Source organism: Belonocnema kinseyi, chromosome 2, assembly GCF_010883055.1.
Source record: "Belonocnema kinseyi isolate 2016_QV_RU_SX_M_011 chromosome 2, B_treatae_v1, whole genome shotgun sequence".
In the NCBI taxonomy this organism is placed as follows: Eukaryota; Metazoa; Arthropoda; class Insecta; order Hymenoptera; family Cynipidae; genus Belonocnema; species Belonocnema kinseyi.
In genome coordinates this window covers 7,395,746-7,413,192 of record NC_046658.1, presented here as the reverse complement: position 1 = coordinate 7,413,192, position 17,447 = coordinate 7,395,746, and the positions used below count along the sequence as shown (strand labels likewise).

Genomic DNA, 17,447 nt, shown 5'->3' with positions numbered 1-17,447 from the left:
TTTTTAGTTTCAGGTCAGCCCTGAAGAAGTGAATTACAATGTTCACGAAACGTTGGCAAAATTCGTACTATATTACACGGTTGGAACCCGAAATATCTCTTTTTATCAAAATGAATAATCGTATAAAAACAATCTGCGAATTCTTTTATTTTCCTGTTACTTTTCTTGATTAAAATAAAAGGTTTTTTCATTAATTTCGAAAAGATGCAATCCTACCCAAATTGACGGCTCACCTCCGGGAGATGGACATATGCCGGTTGGCACAGTGCTCATTCCTTCAGATGCTGCCCCACCTCTGGATTCACACAATAGGTCACGTATAGTAAGAGTCAAACGGATAGCACGGTTATTGCATCGTCAAGATTTAATAACAAAATGAAGTTATGAAAAACACTACTGATACAGCTTGAAAAAGTGATATTTTAACTACAATTCTGCCTATATACGCAGCTGTCTATGAAAGAAAGTTTTGTTGGCTTGAGGCTAAGCGCGTACCTTTGGATTTGTCAAACAAATTTTTTCAATTTGATAAAAACATTCAATTTGTCATCCAAGGTACAATGTTTATTTTATTTTTTTATAGATACAAACTTTTCATTATGATCCCAGCTTTTTTTCGCCCAAAAGCGCACTTCTTTAACTTTTTTCGACCATAGGGAACAAAAGGCAATTTTCAGCCCACCACGCATTAACGAAAAATCTCACAGCACCCACGCGAGGTGCGCATTTAGCTCATGCGTGAAAGTGCGTGCTCAGCCCCCCGCGTCAATTCTTTGATTCGCCGAAAAAAATAACCAACATTGAACGATTTAAAAATTCGTGCGTAGACAATGTTAATAGGCCTTTAACAAATAATAATAGCTTACCTTATTTTTGAAATTACTTAAAACATGGTCAGTATCTGAGCGAATCGACTGCTGGATTCTTAGAAAAACGCGTTTCGTGCAGCGTTTCAGCAATGTTTTTCGCTGCAGATATTATGCTTCCAGCACCTGGCGTGTTCTGGATTGGGCTTATGTTGCGTTATCATGCCTTCTTAGCCTAATAACTAATAAGTCAATATTTGTTTGTAATCCGAATTAAGGTAATTGATTTAATAAGTCGTGAAGCACTCAAAGACACGTAGAAGTATTGTTAACTCGGGAATACCGATCGGTAACAAAAAAGCTTACAAGACGTAAAACAAAATATACCTTTGAATTCATCTTGACGCGGCCGACAAATTTTTTTCATAAAAGTCAACACAATCCAGCACATCCCAGTGATTGAACGACCACAAACATAATTTTTTAAACACAACCCGTCGCTTCTAGTCATAGCGTATGTATGGGGAATGCACTATATAAATTTAAAGCATTTGTAATTTAAAAAAAATGGCCGAGTGATCGCGAGTTGGGGTTTATAAAACATCGATTTTCGATGGGAAAATTTCATATTTTTTTGTTTGTCTTGTGTTAAAATCGCGAAACAAAAAAGTTTTATGAGAAAAATTTGTCGGCCACGTCAAAATGGATACATGTATATATTTCGTTTTACGTTTTGGTCCCTTTTTTATTGATGGATTGTCTCGAGTGGACAATACTTCTACACATTTTTAAGCTTACTAATGGTTCATACTTTTGGTAATTTCCAGGTATTATACACAAATTGGATCGAGAACTGCCAAAGTAATAAGGACTACTGCTATCTTAGAACTAATTAGTTAACTTATTTTAGTCCTTCAATGGCCTTCTTTATAACTGTTCAAGTGCTTAAGAAAGAAAAGCATTTCTTTGTGTGACAATAGACTATGTTGAAATACTAGCTGCGTGTATCCATAATTCGATTAACAAAATCTTTTCACTCAAAGATTGTATATTTTTTGATATACTCTTTACTTTAAAGACTATTGTTCGAGCCAAGATTGCAAAGCTGAATTTGGTGACTTCACTTTTATATTGAACTGTTTTAAAGTTGCTTCCAACGCCGACTGGTTGCCCGAAAAGTAAGCCGACACTGCATTGTGGAATAAAAGCAATTGCTTATGCATCACTTTGATCTGAAAAAGAAATTGTTTATATTTTAAATCTATTAAAGATAATTAGTTGAGCTTTTTAGTGTCAAGTCTATACATTTGAATATATAGAGGTAACGAAAAACCACTGCAAAGTAGTATATTTGGGTTTACTATGTGTGTGATTTTCTATTTTACATGATCTTGATTCTACTCCCTGCATGAGCACTTTGCTACCTTACATACGTAAGGTATAAAATAAAACGTTCTTCTTGAGAGGTCAAAATTCGATAAGTCTCGCGTTAAAACATAAAATTAAAAATAATATAGACATATAGTTTGATCAAAAAATCTTAATCATAGAACAATAACAATGATCATTCGTTTGTCATAAATATTTGGTAGAAAGATTGATCATATGCCCTCTAGTTCAAATAAACCAATTTTATTAATTATATATATAAACCAAAATATATATAAATTATATAAATAAACCAAATTATATAAATTATTATTATATTAATAAACCAAAAGGGCTTCACCCTTCCTTCCTTTGAAAAATGCGTTTCTTTCCTTCAAAAAAAGTTCTTAAAGAATATGATCTAATTAATGTATGTACAGGGTGTCCCAGACTCAACTGTTCAGACTTACATGGCTGTATGAAAATTTTACAAAATAAATCAGAAATTTCTTTTCCAATAATAAGTTGAAGTTTTAGTTTTTGAGTTATAAAATATGGAAGTTGTACCAATCAGGCTCGCGGTATTAACAGTCGTGCGTCTGTGAGCATGAGTCCAACTCAGTGTAGTGACCGCTGTTCTCCCACTCACAGACGCACGTCTGTTTGTAACCGCTGCTGGTGGTCCAGTCTAAGTATTATATAACTCAAAAACTAAAGCTTTGACTGATTTTTGAAAAAGGAATTTATTTTTTTTATTTGTATACAGGCATATAAGTCCGAACACTTAAGAGTCAGGCCCACCCTGTAAAACAAATTTTTATCCGTACGCAAAATTTTGTTTATAAATGTTCAAAAAATTAAATTCCCATTGTTCCCATTAAACAAATCGGAACGTTTTTTTTGACGCCATGTCAAATTTTCGAAAAGTAGGTTAGGCCCTTTTTATTTTTGATCCTTCAGTTGAAGGAGTGTTTGAAGGAGACAATTTCAGAATGGAAGCGATGTTGATATTCATAAAGTGGTAATGCCTGGGATAAAGGCCAGTATCTTTTCGAAAGCAAATTTACAATCGCGACGAACTGAGCACTGTTCAAAGTTTTCGAAATCATGATGTTTGAAGATTGCAATCAAGGTAGAAAGCTGCGAGAAAAATCGTTCAATTAAAAATAAAAAATAATAAAAAGACTTTGGCAGAAAAGCTATAACCATGTTCACTGATATCCCGCAAAATCGAAGTTAAAGTCATTCGAGAGCTATTATTTATTAATAAATTTAAAAATAATAAATTGGTCTATGATAAATAGGAAACGAGCATTTTTTTATGAAAATTATTTCTGCTGTAAATTTCAACGTACATAGCTCACATTTGTTGAGAATGTCGATGAAAACTTATACTAATTGCAATAGAATTGGAAAAATATAAGATGTGAAACGACTACTTTTAATTGCAGTTAACTTATGGAAAACATGCGACTCGGTGTATGACGGCGAAGTTGGGGAAGCATCTTCCGCCAGAGACATTCGCGCTGAAATTAAATTAGCCTCTTTAAAATGTGGCAACAGCAAAAATCTCGTGAACATTTCAACATATCATGACTTTTTTTTTTATTTGGGCGAACTTTCACCTTTGCGCTGATTAAAAATTCTTCATTAAATGTTCGCAAATAATAATCTAATGTTTCAAATGCAGACATGTTTTTATTATTTTCACTAATTTCATAATTACTGAAGGAATTTTCCCATTGCGTGTAAACAATATTTCGTTGTTTTACAGTTTCTTCAATCACGTTTGAAGAAATATGTATAAAATGAAAAATATATTGTTGTTTAAACGTAACTTGTAACGTTTTGTACAAATGTTATCGCAACTTTTATTGATTTAAACTTTATTCATTATTTAGGTTAATGTTATGGTTTTCAACCAAGTCATATTCATTAAAATGAAGGTAGGTTTTTCGGTTTAATAGTCAATTTATTGTACGTGATTTCACAACGACGTTTCACCCTAGACGTAGGGCCTCATCAGCTTTAAATACTACCTTCCAAGCATAAATAATTGCAACAATGAATACGTATTAATAATAAAAACCCCCGTTCCATTAAAATGTCAGAAAAATTCTTACCAGAAATAAACAACAATGTAGATTTGAACGTGATTAGGTTATTATAAAAAAGGTGCCATCATAGGTAACAAATTAATAACATTTTTACATTCTCATCAGAGAAGTTATTAGATTTATGTAAAATTCGACCCCCCCCCCTCCCAGTTTTGGTCAAATGTCCACGTTTTGAGACCCCCTGAATCCGAAAAACAGGTTTTTACGAATGTGTCTCTGTATGTCTGTCGGTGAGTACGATAACTTTTGAAAAAATTAATCTATTAGATTGGCTTCTGATACATTTTTTTACTGTCCTAAACTAAAGGTCAAGTTCGGTAGTCAGCCTTCTTAGATGAAAATTCGAAAAGTGAGCGCCTTTTGAATATTTGAGTCCATTTTTTCAAAATTCAAGAAATCTCTGTACGATCATTCATAGTATTTAAAAAGTCGAACAATTCATGTAATGACTTTTTTCATAAAATAAAAAATTATTAGTTATAGCATTTACAAAATTAAAAAAAAACACACGAAAATGAACCTTTTAAGCTAAATTACGGACAATATGTAAAAATTTCAAGAGAAGAAAGTTTGATTTCTAAATGCCCTAGAAGATTATTATAACAACTTTTTGAATTTTCTTGATAAATAAAAAATTCTAATTTTGACAGCATACAAAATAATGGAAAATCCAAAAGTTACATTTTTTCACGCAACAATTTCACAGTATTTCAAAGATTCTCAAATATATTAATGCATATAAAAAATATATGTGTGTGTACATATATAGATAATTTAGAAGTTAAAAAAACGGCACGGCTGCTCGGTAGACTGTATGTGTAAAGTTCAAATCATAAAGAAAACATTGAAAATGAGCAAATTCAATTTATGGAAAAACGACAAAAGTTGCAATAAAACGTTTAATAACAAAATTCTTATAAAAAAATGCGCATTTTTTTAACGGGACAATGAAACTTCATCTGTTTTAATATCAATGCAAGTTACGAATTTGAATAATATACATTTATGGGAATGATATAAAATTTCAGGGATAAACTCGAGTTGCTAAGAAACTTTGTCCTATGAAAACGCACTGAGGCTTGAGGGCCCACTGTGAGCATGGCCTTTCTGCACATACGATTTAACGTAACGCAAATGATGAGGTTAGTTGAGATGGCGCCGACAGATTGATATGATATCGGGATTTTTAAATATTTAAGACAAATTCGTGGCTTTAATTGCACTTCTGTGTATGCCTAACTCAAATTTTGTATGTCTGTTCTTTTATAAACTATTTTATTGGATTTTACTCTCACGGATTTTCTTTCTCTGACAATAGAAGTTTTTTGGGGGGAAGGGAGGGTGACTTACCCTGTATCTCGAAAAAAAACACACACACATGCTTAATATATTAAATTGCTGTAAACAATTAGGAATTGATGTTTGACGTCTTCTAATCCTTAAGGAATAAAATTTTGTTTTTATCTTCTGAAAATATTAGCCAACTGCATTTAAATGTGGCAAATAAAGTGAATATAAGCTTTGTTCACTAATTTCTTTATAAATATTTCAGTTTTTTGTCTATTTCATTCATTCAGGTGGGCATAAGTTTGAATGATTGTTTGCCTCGAAGCAAACCATTTTGTGTCAAAATAGAGTTTTCTTTACTAAATGGCAGTCTGGTTAAATAAAAAAAATTATTATTCGGGATACGGAAGAATCTTCGACGAATTTTTTCCCTCTGTGTGTCCATTTACGAAACGAGGAAAGAAGATGTGAAAATTCTACTAATTTGAGGCTACAATCGGGTTCAGAAGAACGTGGCAGCAAAATTTGTTTCTTCTTTTTCTGTTTCAACTATGGGTCGGATGCAGCAACGTGGAAAAAATTGTATGAATTTTATCATAATCAAATAGATTCCGAACACGAACATAAAAAATATCCATAAAGGCCGCATACAAATCGATTACTATAATATTTTTCTGCGCCTTTTACAAAAAGTATCAGGCTGAAAAAATTGCCTAAGACGAAAATTGCTCACTTCAGTAACACGCAATAGTTTCTGAAGTTATTTTTCACATTTCTGTTATTTTGGGAGATGCATGATTTGTGTCTCCACTGAAAGCAACATAAAGTTCTTTTCCTGGCATATAAATTATGTAATTCAAATTGGAATGACGATTGCCGTAATGTCATAGACATACAGTTCGAATGTTTGCAATAAATTAATAGAATACATACTGGATAGTTTATTTATGAAAAGTAAGTTAAAAAGTTTCATATTTCCGCCAAAAAATAAAAAATAGATAACTACAAATTGAACACGTGTAAAATAGAAACATTTTTTGTTTAAGTTTTCGAAATCGATAAACTGAAAATTTCATGATATAAAAATAGCAAAAAAAGACCGTTGAATTGCCACCGTTTGTGCTTTAGAAATTGTAAGTATGAGTTCTGTAAATACCTATGACAAATTGTGCGTTCTGCAGGTTTTAGAAGCGTAACTGATGTGCGAGAATGAAAGCCTAGGATGTGAGTAAATAGATAAAGTGAGGTTAGGTTGCCTCTAGGGGCTGTAAGGGGTGGAATAAAGTGGAATAATGGAAAAATCTAGGGCAGTAGGCGGTAACAGTCTCCAGATACATATGTATCTTGTAAAAGGAAGGTAGAAGGAAGATCGAGTGATAGTAAACAAGTGGGCACCAGATAGAAGGGATACGGAAGGCCTTGCGGATCATAAGTAACAACTGAGAAAAGAAGGTGAGAGAGCTGAGGGAGAAAGTAGAAGGTTTAGTGAGAGAGAAAGAGGTAGTAACCACCAGGAAGAAAAAAGGAAAAAAATGAAGCAGATAGAAGAGAAGATTAGGGTGTGAAAGAAAAGGATAGGAAAAAAGGTTCGAGAAGATGGACGGCAGGTCGAAAATGGAAGTATGTAGGGCTCTACGAAAGTTTTGCAATACGCGAAACCTATTGGAAGAAGAGAAATTATCTTTGCGTTGTTAGAAAGAGCGTCAAAAAATAGGTAGGAAGAAGAAACCTGTTGACCCAGGTCTCAGTACAGTCTAAGCACGCAGCCCGAAACGATTGAGTAATGGCGTCGTGGACAAAGGAAGAATATCGTGCGATAATTCGATACAACTTTTCTCGCGGTTTAAGCGTAGACCAAAGTTTTGAGGAGTTGTCTCCGGCATTGAGTAAGGACTGTCCGCATCGCACTACAATTTTCCGATGGTACTAACATTTTCTATGATAATAGAAGAATCACGTACCGGCAGATAGAGCAAATGTTACACATTAGTGCACCAGCAGTCCATCGAATTCTGCATGAACATTTACATGTTAGGAAGGTTTGTACTCTATGGGTACCACATTCTTTGACCGAGGATCAAATGGCAGCGAGAGTAAAGTGGTGCCAAGAAATGCTACAAGGATTTGAATCGGGATCTTCTCGGGATGTAAATAGTATTATAACAAGCGACGAAACATGGCTGTATTATTACGACGTTCGAACAAAATCACAAAACAAGATCTGGCTGTTTGAGGATGAGGATGCTCCAGTGGAGGTGCGGAAGTCTCGATCTGTAAACAAAAGAATCATTGCAGTATTCTTTGGGAAACGCGGCATTGTGGATAGGGTCGTACTGAAAAACTATCGTCCAGTCACCGCTTCCTGCTACACTCAGGAATGTTTACCCCAAATCATAAACCAACTCAAAAACATCAGGCTAAAATCTAGACTCAGCCCCTGGCTATTCCACCACGACAATGCACCGGCTCACAGAGCGAAGGTCACAGTAGCTTTTTTGGTCAAATCTGGACTGACTATTCTAGATCACCCTTCTTACAGTCCAGATCTTGATTCCTGTGACTTTGGTTTGTTTCCGGACGTAAAAAAACAACTAAAAGGGCGTCGATTTACTAACGAAACTGACGTTTTGACGGCGCGGGACCAAGAATGTGCAGATCTTCCAGAAGAAAAGTGGCAGGGTTAGTTCGATGACTGGTTTCGACGTATGGAAAAGTGCATTCACTTCGGTGGAAAGTACTTAGAAAAACTATAAAAGGTTCGTCTGTATTGCAAAACTTTCATAGCGCCCTATGTAGATGACAGGGGGGAGAGCGAGAAGAAAGGTATTTGGGTGAGGGTAGCTAATATGATAGAAGATAAAGTGGGAGAGCGTTAGAATAAAAAGGAAAGGAGGGCGGAGAGGGAAATGAGAAGCGCAATGGGGATAAGAATTGAGAGAGAAGAGAAGGCAGCCAGAAGAAATAATATTGTTATAAGCGGGTAAGAGGTAAAGAGCAGGAAAGAAAAGGAGGATGTTAAATAGCTGCTAGAGAGCATATGTTCTATAAGTACGGGACGAAAGACGAGAAAATCGCGGTTACGAAATTTTAGAGCTGGTTAAAAAAATTGGGGGTAATGCAAAATAAAAACAGGATTAACGTTAAGAAGATTTGCATTAATCAAGATTTGACGAGGAAGGAAAAGGAGGGGCAGTGAATGCTGAACAACAAAGCTAGGTGGGGGAGTAGTGAAGGTGCTGTACTGAAACGGAGCAGGGGTATAGAAGAAAGATGAGGATTCCTGTAGGTATATCTACGAATTTTATTCTGTGGGACTGGTAGATACATGGGTAGAAGAAAGGATTGGGATAGAATCGAGTTAAAGCTGTCGGGAGGCGGTCAGAGTGAAGAAGAAAGGAAGGGCTAGTAGGGGAACCACAAAGCGGGATAGGAATGGATTAGAGAAAGAACTTCATGGAGAGGGACAGAGGGAGGACCTGCAAGTGAGGGCAGTAAAGATAAGAGGTGTAAGGTGCAAGTTTGAAAACAAATCAAATAATAAGATGATAAAGAAGGAGGGGGAGATTCTAAGGGACACGATGCAGGATAAAGGCTGTGCGGTGGCGAACGGTATAGTAACAGGAGACAAAGAGGGAGTATGCAGACTATATGAAAGGTAGGGACATCGGTGATAGACTATGTAATCATGAATATGCAAGGGTGGGACGAGTCGGAGAGATGTGCAGTGGCAGAGATGGTAGAATTAGACCATCAGCCATGAGGGTTGTGGATACGGGGGGAGAGCGGCTGAAGGGAATTAGTCTATTAGGGAATATAAGCTTTAAAGGGGTATCAGTGGAAGATATGAGAGGACTTGAACGAGAAAGTAAAAGGGATTGTGCAAAAGAAGATATTTAAAAAGAGGCAGAAAGGAATGGTGAGGCCGCGGTGGGATAGGGAATGTAAAAAAGAGAGAACTGTGAAAAGGGAAGAGCACGTAGAAATAAGAAAGGGGTTCAGATTGATATGTAAGAAGAAATAACAGAAAAATAAGACATCTGGAAGAGGAGTTGGGAATTGTTCAGACAGAGGTGTGGGGGGGGGGGGGGAAGATAATAAATAGGTTTAGGAAGCGTAGAGTGGGGATAAGCGACAAGATAAAGAGTGAGGAACGGAGCGAGATATTTAAAGAATCGTTTCAGGTCTCAGATTCACGAAACAGAGATGACTAGAATAGAAGAACGAAAAAGGCAGTGTTACAGTGTTTAAATGACGAGGATATAGAGACACAGATGGGGAAGTTGGGGAACGAAGCGTGTTTGTTTAGCACACAATAGGTTAGGAAGAAGCTGAACGAGGTGGTGAAGAAAGTATGGAGGGGAGAGGGATTCCAGGGAGGGTGGAGACAGGGTTTAATAGTGTTACTGTATAAGCAAGGAGATAGAGATAAGCATACAAATTTCAGAGGGATTACGCTAATGAAAACAGCATAAAAAGTATATGCGACGGTGTTTACGGAGGGGATGAGGAAGGATGACGAGAGGAAAAGAATGTCGCCGCAGACTTATTGGCGGACTTTAAGGACGATAGGAGCACTATCGAGAACATCTACGTTCTGCAGCACGTGATGTAAAGAGGATTTTCGAAGAAGGGGGCAAAAGCGTACGTCTTTTTTGTGGATATCAAAGGCGCGTTCCCTTCGGTGGATAGCGGGGAGGTTGTGGGAGACGTTGGAGGAAAGGAGAGTGGAGTGAGGCCTGATCGAGAGTGTGAGGGAGGTGTATGAAGACACGAAAGATAGAGTGAGAGGAGGGGAGGACATTTCAAAGGGTTTCTGCAGATGGATAAGGGAGAAGGATTGACGAGGAAGGAACGTATATAAGATGGTTAAGACAAGCGGTACGGAGAGAGTAAGGAGCAGGGGAGTAGAGAATAGGAGAGTCAAGGTTTAGTAGGAGCTATGTGTGGATTATGCCAAGGAAGAGAGCACAATGTTTATGTAAGAAAGAAGAGAAAGGAAGACAGGAGCTTATAGAGGATGTGTGAATTGCGCGGGAAGGGGGAGCAAGAGTGGATCACTGGTTGGAGGAATGTGAGGAAGTGGAAAGGATTGAAATAAGCATAGAGGTATTTATGTCTGAAGCGTGGGGGGGGGGCAATAGCAGGGTCGAAGGGGGTGTTGGGCAAGATGGAAAGGAAAATAAGAAAGGAGGAACTGGAATGGAGAAGGAAATATTTTATATACACGAGAAAGTAGATATAAGTAATATGTAAATATTGTGAATAGTTGTTAAGTATTAGATATTAACCGCGGATCCAGGGTGCGTCAAAAGGTACCCTTCCTGGATCGCAAAAGCCTGTTTTAGATATTTCAATTCCAGAAATACTGACGCCTGGTGAGTCAATTGAGAACAAAGGCGATCCCCCTGTTTGCCATTGCTGCCCCTCACCTACCAGATACTACCGTGTACTGTACATCGTGTGCCAGTTTCATGCCATTTGAAGCGCTTTAATCTCTGAATTGTGGATGACGTGTATACACGTCATGGGCTGGGTGGGCCTAAACTGAGGATGAAGTATACACACGTAACGAAGGGAAGTTCTTGATGAAATTACGGATTTCCTTGAAAATTGGTACTAAAGGGTTATTTGGGTCACTGAATACGAATTCCAGGTCAAAATTCCAAATTTCGAAATGGCTGCTCCAATATGGTGACCAACATTTTTTTTAATTCAATGAGTTGGCGGATTTGGATGCGAGTTGGTTAGAGAGGATTATTTGGGCATATGGTAGAATTGTACGCTCCTCGTTTTTTTTTTCATTTTTTGTGTTTCTTTGAATTTTAAGAAAAAAATTTCAAACTTTATTCTCTAATATTCTTTTTGCTTTTTATAACAAACAGTCTTCAGAAGAAACTAGGAATTACTTCTTTCTTGCTTATATTTTTCTTCTAGAATTCGACACAACGTCCAAATGTTGGTTTGCCGTTAGCAGTTTTTCGTTACTATCAAGAAAGTGAGGGCCCGAAAATTGAACCCATTTACTTAATCCTGATGACTGTCTTCTTATCTGGGTGTATTCTGTGTCATGTTTTTCGATAAGATCTTTCGCTAGTAAGACTTTGAAATCCAAAAAGTTATGCGAGTTTCTGGATGAAGAACTTTAGAGATTATAAAAGAATTGAGAACAGTGATATCCATCAAATGAAAGTATACCTTGTGATACCATTTTACAGACTTCCGTTTGATAGGATAAGCATATATATTGTCTGATCTTATAAATCAACCCCTCCCACGTGAGCGTTATATGAAATAACAACATTTGGTTTCATCAGTTTGGCTAGTTCTGGGATTCCTTTTACCTGAATCTATCATTTCGTGTATGTGTTTCGTTGTCAACATGGACACAATCTTATTACCTTGCCATGCAATGAAACACAGTTTGTGAGTGTTTAATACTTTCATTTCTCCCTTTTTGATATTTTTCGTACTTATTTCCAATTATCATTGAGATTCCCGATTAGCTGTTTTACTACTTTGCCAGCAATACCAATTAGCTTATTAATGTAAGTAACATCCCCATCCTTCCCTGCATAAATTCGAATGTTATGTGCATAACCATTTTACGAATCACAGGTTTCATATAACTTTAGTTTGAATCTAGTTCTTTTTTCCTATTGAATTATTTAAATTTCAGACAACCTTTCCATAATAATAAAGACACATCGATAGAAATATTCTCTTCAGGTCTAATCTTACGAAGAACATCGCTATTGTCATCGTCAGAACATTCGAAGTGAATCAAAGAAAGAATTAATCGGAATCTAGAATATTTCATCAATTTTGAAAAGATTGAAGTTTTCAACATAGGATCTGGTGTTCAGTGAATCAAAATTTCTAGTTTTTTGGTTATGCCCATTAGAATAATTATAGCATGGAATACATAAAGTTCATCGATATCTGCAGGAGTAAATTTAAATATTCGAGATCTATTTTTCAACTTTCCAGTTTCCAAGAAGGACAGCAGATTCATCGAGTGACTCTGTTTCATCAGCTTCATGAGATCACTTAAGTAGATCAGATTCGTCAGAAGATGCAGATCCATCAGATTCATCCACAAACGCAGATGCATCGAATTGTAAACGCTTATCACTTCGACAATTCTGTAGAATGATCAGTTCAAACTTACCTGGGTCGTTTTTTTTATTCCGTTTCTATGCACATAACAATTTAAAATATGTAGGTTTCTGAGCCGAACGATGAAAACTCTAGAACAGTTGACAGTCCCCAAGTGACCCAGAGTGAACGTAGACGCAATAGAGGAGTTGGAAAATAGTTGACAGCCGTCGTTACTGGCCAGTAACTATTGTAGGAATAAATAAGATAATAAACAGTTTCCTGTAGCCACACTCGAAAAAACACGGAGTGAGAATGTCCCTATTCTCACTCCGTGTTTTTTCGAGTTTTTTACTATGACATTACATTGCCATATAGTACGTCTGTTACGAGCCCCCTTGGAATAAAAATAATTACTTTTATTTTAAGTTTATTAACTCGTAACTGGAGCATCCGATGGCACTAGAGCTATAAGCAACACCTGAGATGCTCGGAATAAAAACCCAAATATGAGATACCAACTCTGTTTGACGTGATTGTCGGAGTTCTATGTACTAAATTTAAAATTAATATAGGTCATTTTAAAGGAAATTTAGTTTGTCATAAGAAGCTCGAATAAAAAATGTTATTAACAATTTTTTTATGCTGAAAATACGAAAAATGTAAAAAAGTGCTTTTTCCAGACTCGCCAAACTATTTTCATAATATGAGATACCCCAGGAAATAGGTAATAAAATGAAAAATGAAGTATTATTTTTAATGAAAAACTTAATTCTATGTTTCCGAAGTATAAATTTACTGCTATTTAGATATATTTAGTTTTAGCACTAGTCACAAACACTTTTGTAACCAATTTCCCCCGCGCAACCACTCCCATATGTCACGAATCGTCACGCTTGGCAAGAAACCCCCCCCCCCTACCCCTCGGTGTGTGACATCATAAGTGAACGCTTCCTTGCCTCGGCAGGAAGTTTAAAGGTAAAACACTTTGCTGCTTTTCCCTCGCCCGTCCGTGTTTCGGCCTCGTGTATAAAGTATTTCTTCTCTTCGTGTCCGTCGATTTTACCTTAGTGTAACGGTGACAGAAATTAACTAAAATACGACACGCACGTAGTCATAAAAAAGAATCTTTGCCGATAAGTAACAGGATTTATTCCTTTAATAAAGCTTGAAGTGGCACTTGATCATTGATAGTAAACGAAATCGGGAGTATTGAGGATCGAGTTGCCATTTCAAGATCATTTTTGAGACATGGAAACGGCTAAGGAAAAGGGAAATTTAAAGTGACGGAAGGACCAACGGACGAAGGTGCGGAGAGTGAAAAGTTTAGACATGCGGACGGTGAAGGCAGAAAAGGGTGAACTATGAGTAAAAGGTAGGTTCTAGTTTTTTCCTGTCCTCTCCGTTAAAATCGCTCTCTCTCAATCCAGGGTTTATAAGCCTGCCCTATTTATAATTAAAAGGAATAGAGGTGGTAGATATAAGTAGGAGTTACACAGATTGTAAGGAAAAATAGACGTGTATGTTGAATTGAAAAAAAAATAATAACTCAAAAGGGTATAGTTTGTACTTGGTCTCATAAAACTGTTCTTTGTATTTATTTGAAACCCATTTCCAACGCTGGTTAAGGAACAGCAAGCACGGTATATTCAGTCAGAAGAGAGTGAAGCAACGATCTCACAATAATAAAAAACAATTCTTCGAACATAATGAGAATTGGCATTTTAAACCTCCGGGCCACTTGAAAGAAAATAAGAACAATGTCAAAAACGTTTATTTTCCCTTGGAAAAGCTATGAATTGAGGAGCAGAATGAGAATCTGACTGCTGTCTGGACTTTCGATTATTGATTCATCAGGAAACCTGAAATTCTTACCCCTACCTCTAAAGACCGCCGCTCGCTGTTGCATGAAACGAGGTCCTAGCCTCAATACGAATTTTCTTAACCTACTGAAAAAAATATTAAGCGTAATATTACAATTTTTGACTGAAAATATTTCTATCGGAAATCTCCAAGTAATGAAGTAGTAATAAAAATTAGCCTTTTTAAATTCAACTGCGAAACCGAAATTTTCTTATTAATTACAAATTAAAAACAAGTATAAACAGCAGGTAAATTGTGGTACACATAAAATAATTACGCTCTGGGGAGTCCTTTAGTACATCTGTTTGTCGTAATACAGGGGGTCGACTTTTGGTGATTTTACCCCGCACGCCGATACTCAATTAACCATAGCTTCTTCTAAAGTTATTCAATTTACTTTTCCTATCGGGGCCTCAAAACATTTCTTATGCAGCTCTACGAAAAAATTATGATTTTTGCATAAAAAATTAATTTACCTTCATTTTTTAATTCTAAATTTATTTTTGTTTTATCTAAAAAAAGTTCTCTAGTAAGTTCTCTAGTTCTCTAGTTCTCTCCTTAGCCTCAGTTTACGGTTAATTATAACCATAATTAATGGTTAAGTATAACCATTATAATTATAAACATAAATATTGTGATAGGAATAACATATTAATCTGTTTTTCGTTTCCCAGGTGCAACTCTTTTGCACGGCGTGAACTACTTTTCAGTTCTTATTCAATAGTTCTACATCTTTCAAACCTCTTAAATCAAGTTCTCTACAACCTGCTGGCTTGATATCAAAATTTGAACCATGGCCGTTGAACAGTCATTTGCCTGACTTATATATTAGGACTAGAAATCACCTGAACCCACTGCCTCTGAGAATCTTTCAACATCATCGAACTTTTTTCTCTCAGAAAACCACCCCCCGCCTTGCAGTCTCTTTCACGAGTTATTACTGTAATTACGCCAGAGCCATTGATCCGCTGCTATTGGTCATTCTCTTCCTTTCCGTATATCATTCATCTTAAATAAAGTTTTCATTTGGTCCTGACCATGATCCCTTGGTAAAGAATTTTCAGTTCTGTGACATAAAAATATTTTTGGTGCATCACCCATAGTGAGAAAATAAAAAATATCTTTAATTCATAAAATATAATATATAAATAAAATAAAAAATATTTCTTACGCTTCATAGAACTGCACACATTATAATAGAAACCTGAGCAAGAAATCGTCCAAGCCCATTATAATTAATTAATTCCACCTGTTGTATCTCATATAAAAAAACTCATATAAAATTGAAAAGATTAGAACAGAGTCTATGTCCGTGTGGATACTAGCCGATTATAATCAATAATTTGAACTATTAATGAAACTGTTAATAACAGTCGAAATATGCAAATCTTTCTTAATCTGCTACAATGAAATTGAAATCATTTTATTTATTAAGATAATCTTTTAAAGGCGCCGTGCATAAGCATAATCACGTAATCACCAAAACCGATTTCAAATGTCTCTAAGTTCTTGAACTAACCACCGTGATAAAAAGAAAAAAGGAATTTAATTTAATTTAAAACCCCTTTCTAAAACAAAATTAATACACACCCCACCTCCTAAAAAATCCAAATCAGAATTATCAAGAAAAATTGCTTAGCAAGCTGCAGACGAAACTCTGTCGAGTACAAGGGTTTCATGTTTAAATCCTGTAGCTTGAGTTGAACAAAATCTAGTAAAAATGATACGTAGCAAAATTATAGAAGACGTGCGAAAAAGGAATTGCGATATGACATTTGACAGAATGGACCAATTAATTAACCAGCTGAAGAAAATATACACCCCCTCTACAATAATGTATCGACATATTCAAAGCTGCAGAAAAACGTAAACTTAACACTGCTGTGGATGTACGAAAAGGAAATCCTTATAGACAAAAACTCGATAATCCAGAGAAAAATAAAGCTAACGGGAATGAGAAGAGATTAATCCGCAACAAGAGGGATCACACTGCCTCTAGATGTCGAACCCTCGGAAGCTACGATCAATACACTTAACGTCCTCACAAACCTTAATCTCAATTAAATCCCAAGCAAAATACAACGAATGTAATTTCCAATTATTTAAAAAAATCAGGGTCATATGATGAATGATTGCCGAAAAAGATTGTGAGGCAACTTCGCAAATTAAGGGATAGAGTGGAATGTGGAAGGTAGAGAACGGGTGACGTCAGTTATCAAAACAATGTATATTTAATGAGCAGTTTAATGTAACCACTTACAATGTTGTTGGCGCCTGTTGGCCCAGAAGTGATGGTGAATGTCGAAGGCGTGGCTCGAAAATAGATTAGAGGATGCCGGATGGCGTTAGGATGGTGTGGTGCAGGTTGTGGCTTAGCGGATGGCAGTGTCGTCACGCGGAGACGCAATGTACCGTGAGGGGCTGCAAGTAGTAAGGGACTGATTAGGCGGTAATCAGAATTTAGGGATGAGACCCTGGCACACGATCCCGTCACCATTCCTATCCTGGCCCACAGGGCGGTGTGGGTTCACATCCAAAAAAAGTGAAATAATATTTGAAATCGGTTAATATCTTCTGTTTCCTTTTTTTAGTGGTTTTGACGACTTGCTAAAACTAAGCTTTTAGACGAAAAAAATTATGGTTATCGGGAGGGGGGCATATACATTTTTGTTTGCAGATCATATTTGGTTCATATTAAAAATTATATAAATTATATATTTCATATTTTATATTACAAATTATATTTTCTTCATATTAAAAATGATGTACAATATATATTGCAGCTTTTATATTAAAAATTATATACAATGTATATTTCTAAACAAAAATTTGTTTACTTACGTTTATATAATTTTTAATATGAACCAAATATAATCTGCAATCAAAAATGTATTTGCTCCCCCCCCCCCCC

At 36.0% G+C, this 17,447-nt stretch overlaps 1 protein-coding gene across 1 annotated transcript in view; it reads right to left on the bottom strand.

Moving 5' to 3' along the window:
• Positions 1-542: 542 nt before the first annotated feature.
• The window catches only part of LOC117168403 (uncharacterized protein F54C8.7), a 148,570-nt gene continuing 131,665 nt past the window's right edge, over positions 543-17,447 (bottom strand). Inside the window, exon 7 of the mRNA XM_033354036.1 lies at positions 543-2,038. Within this exon, the coding sequence (XP_033209927.1) occupies positions 1,886-2,038 (153 nt within the window). The 3' untranslated portion in view covers positions 543-1,885. The remainder of the gene's footprint in view (positions 2,039-17,447) is intronic.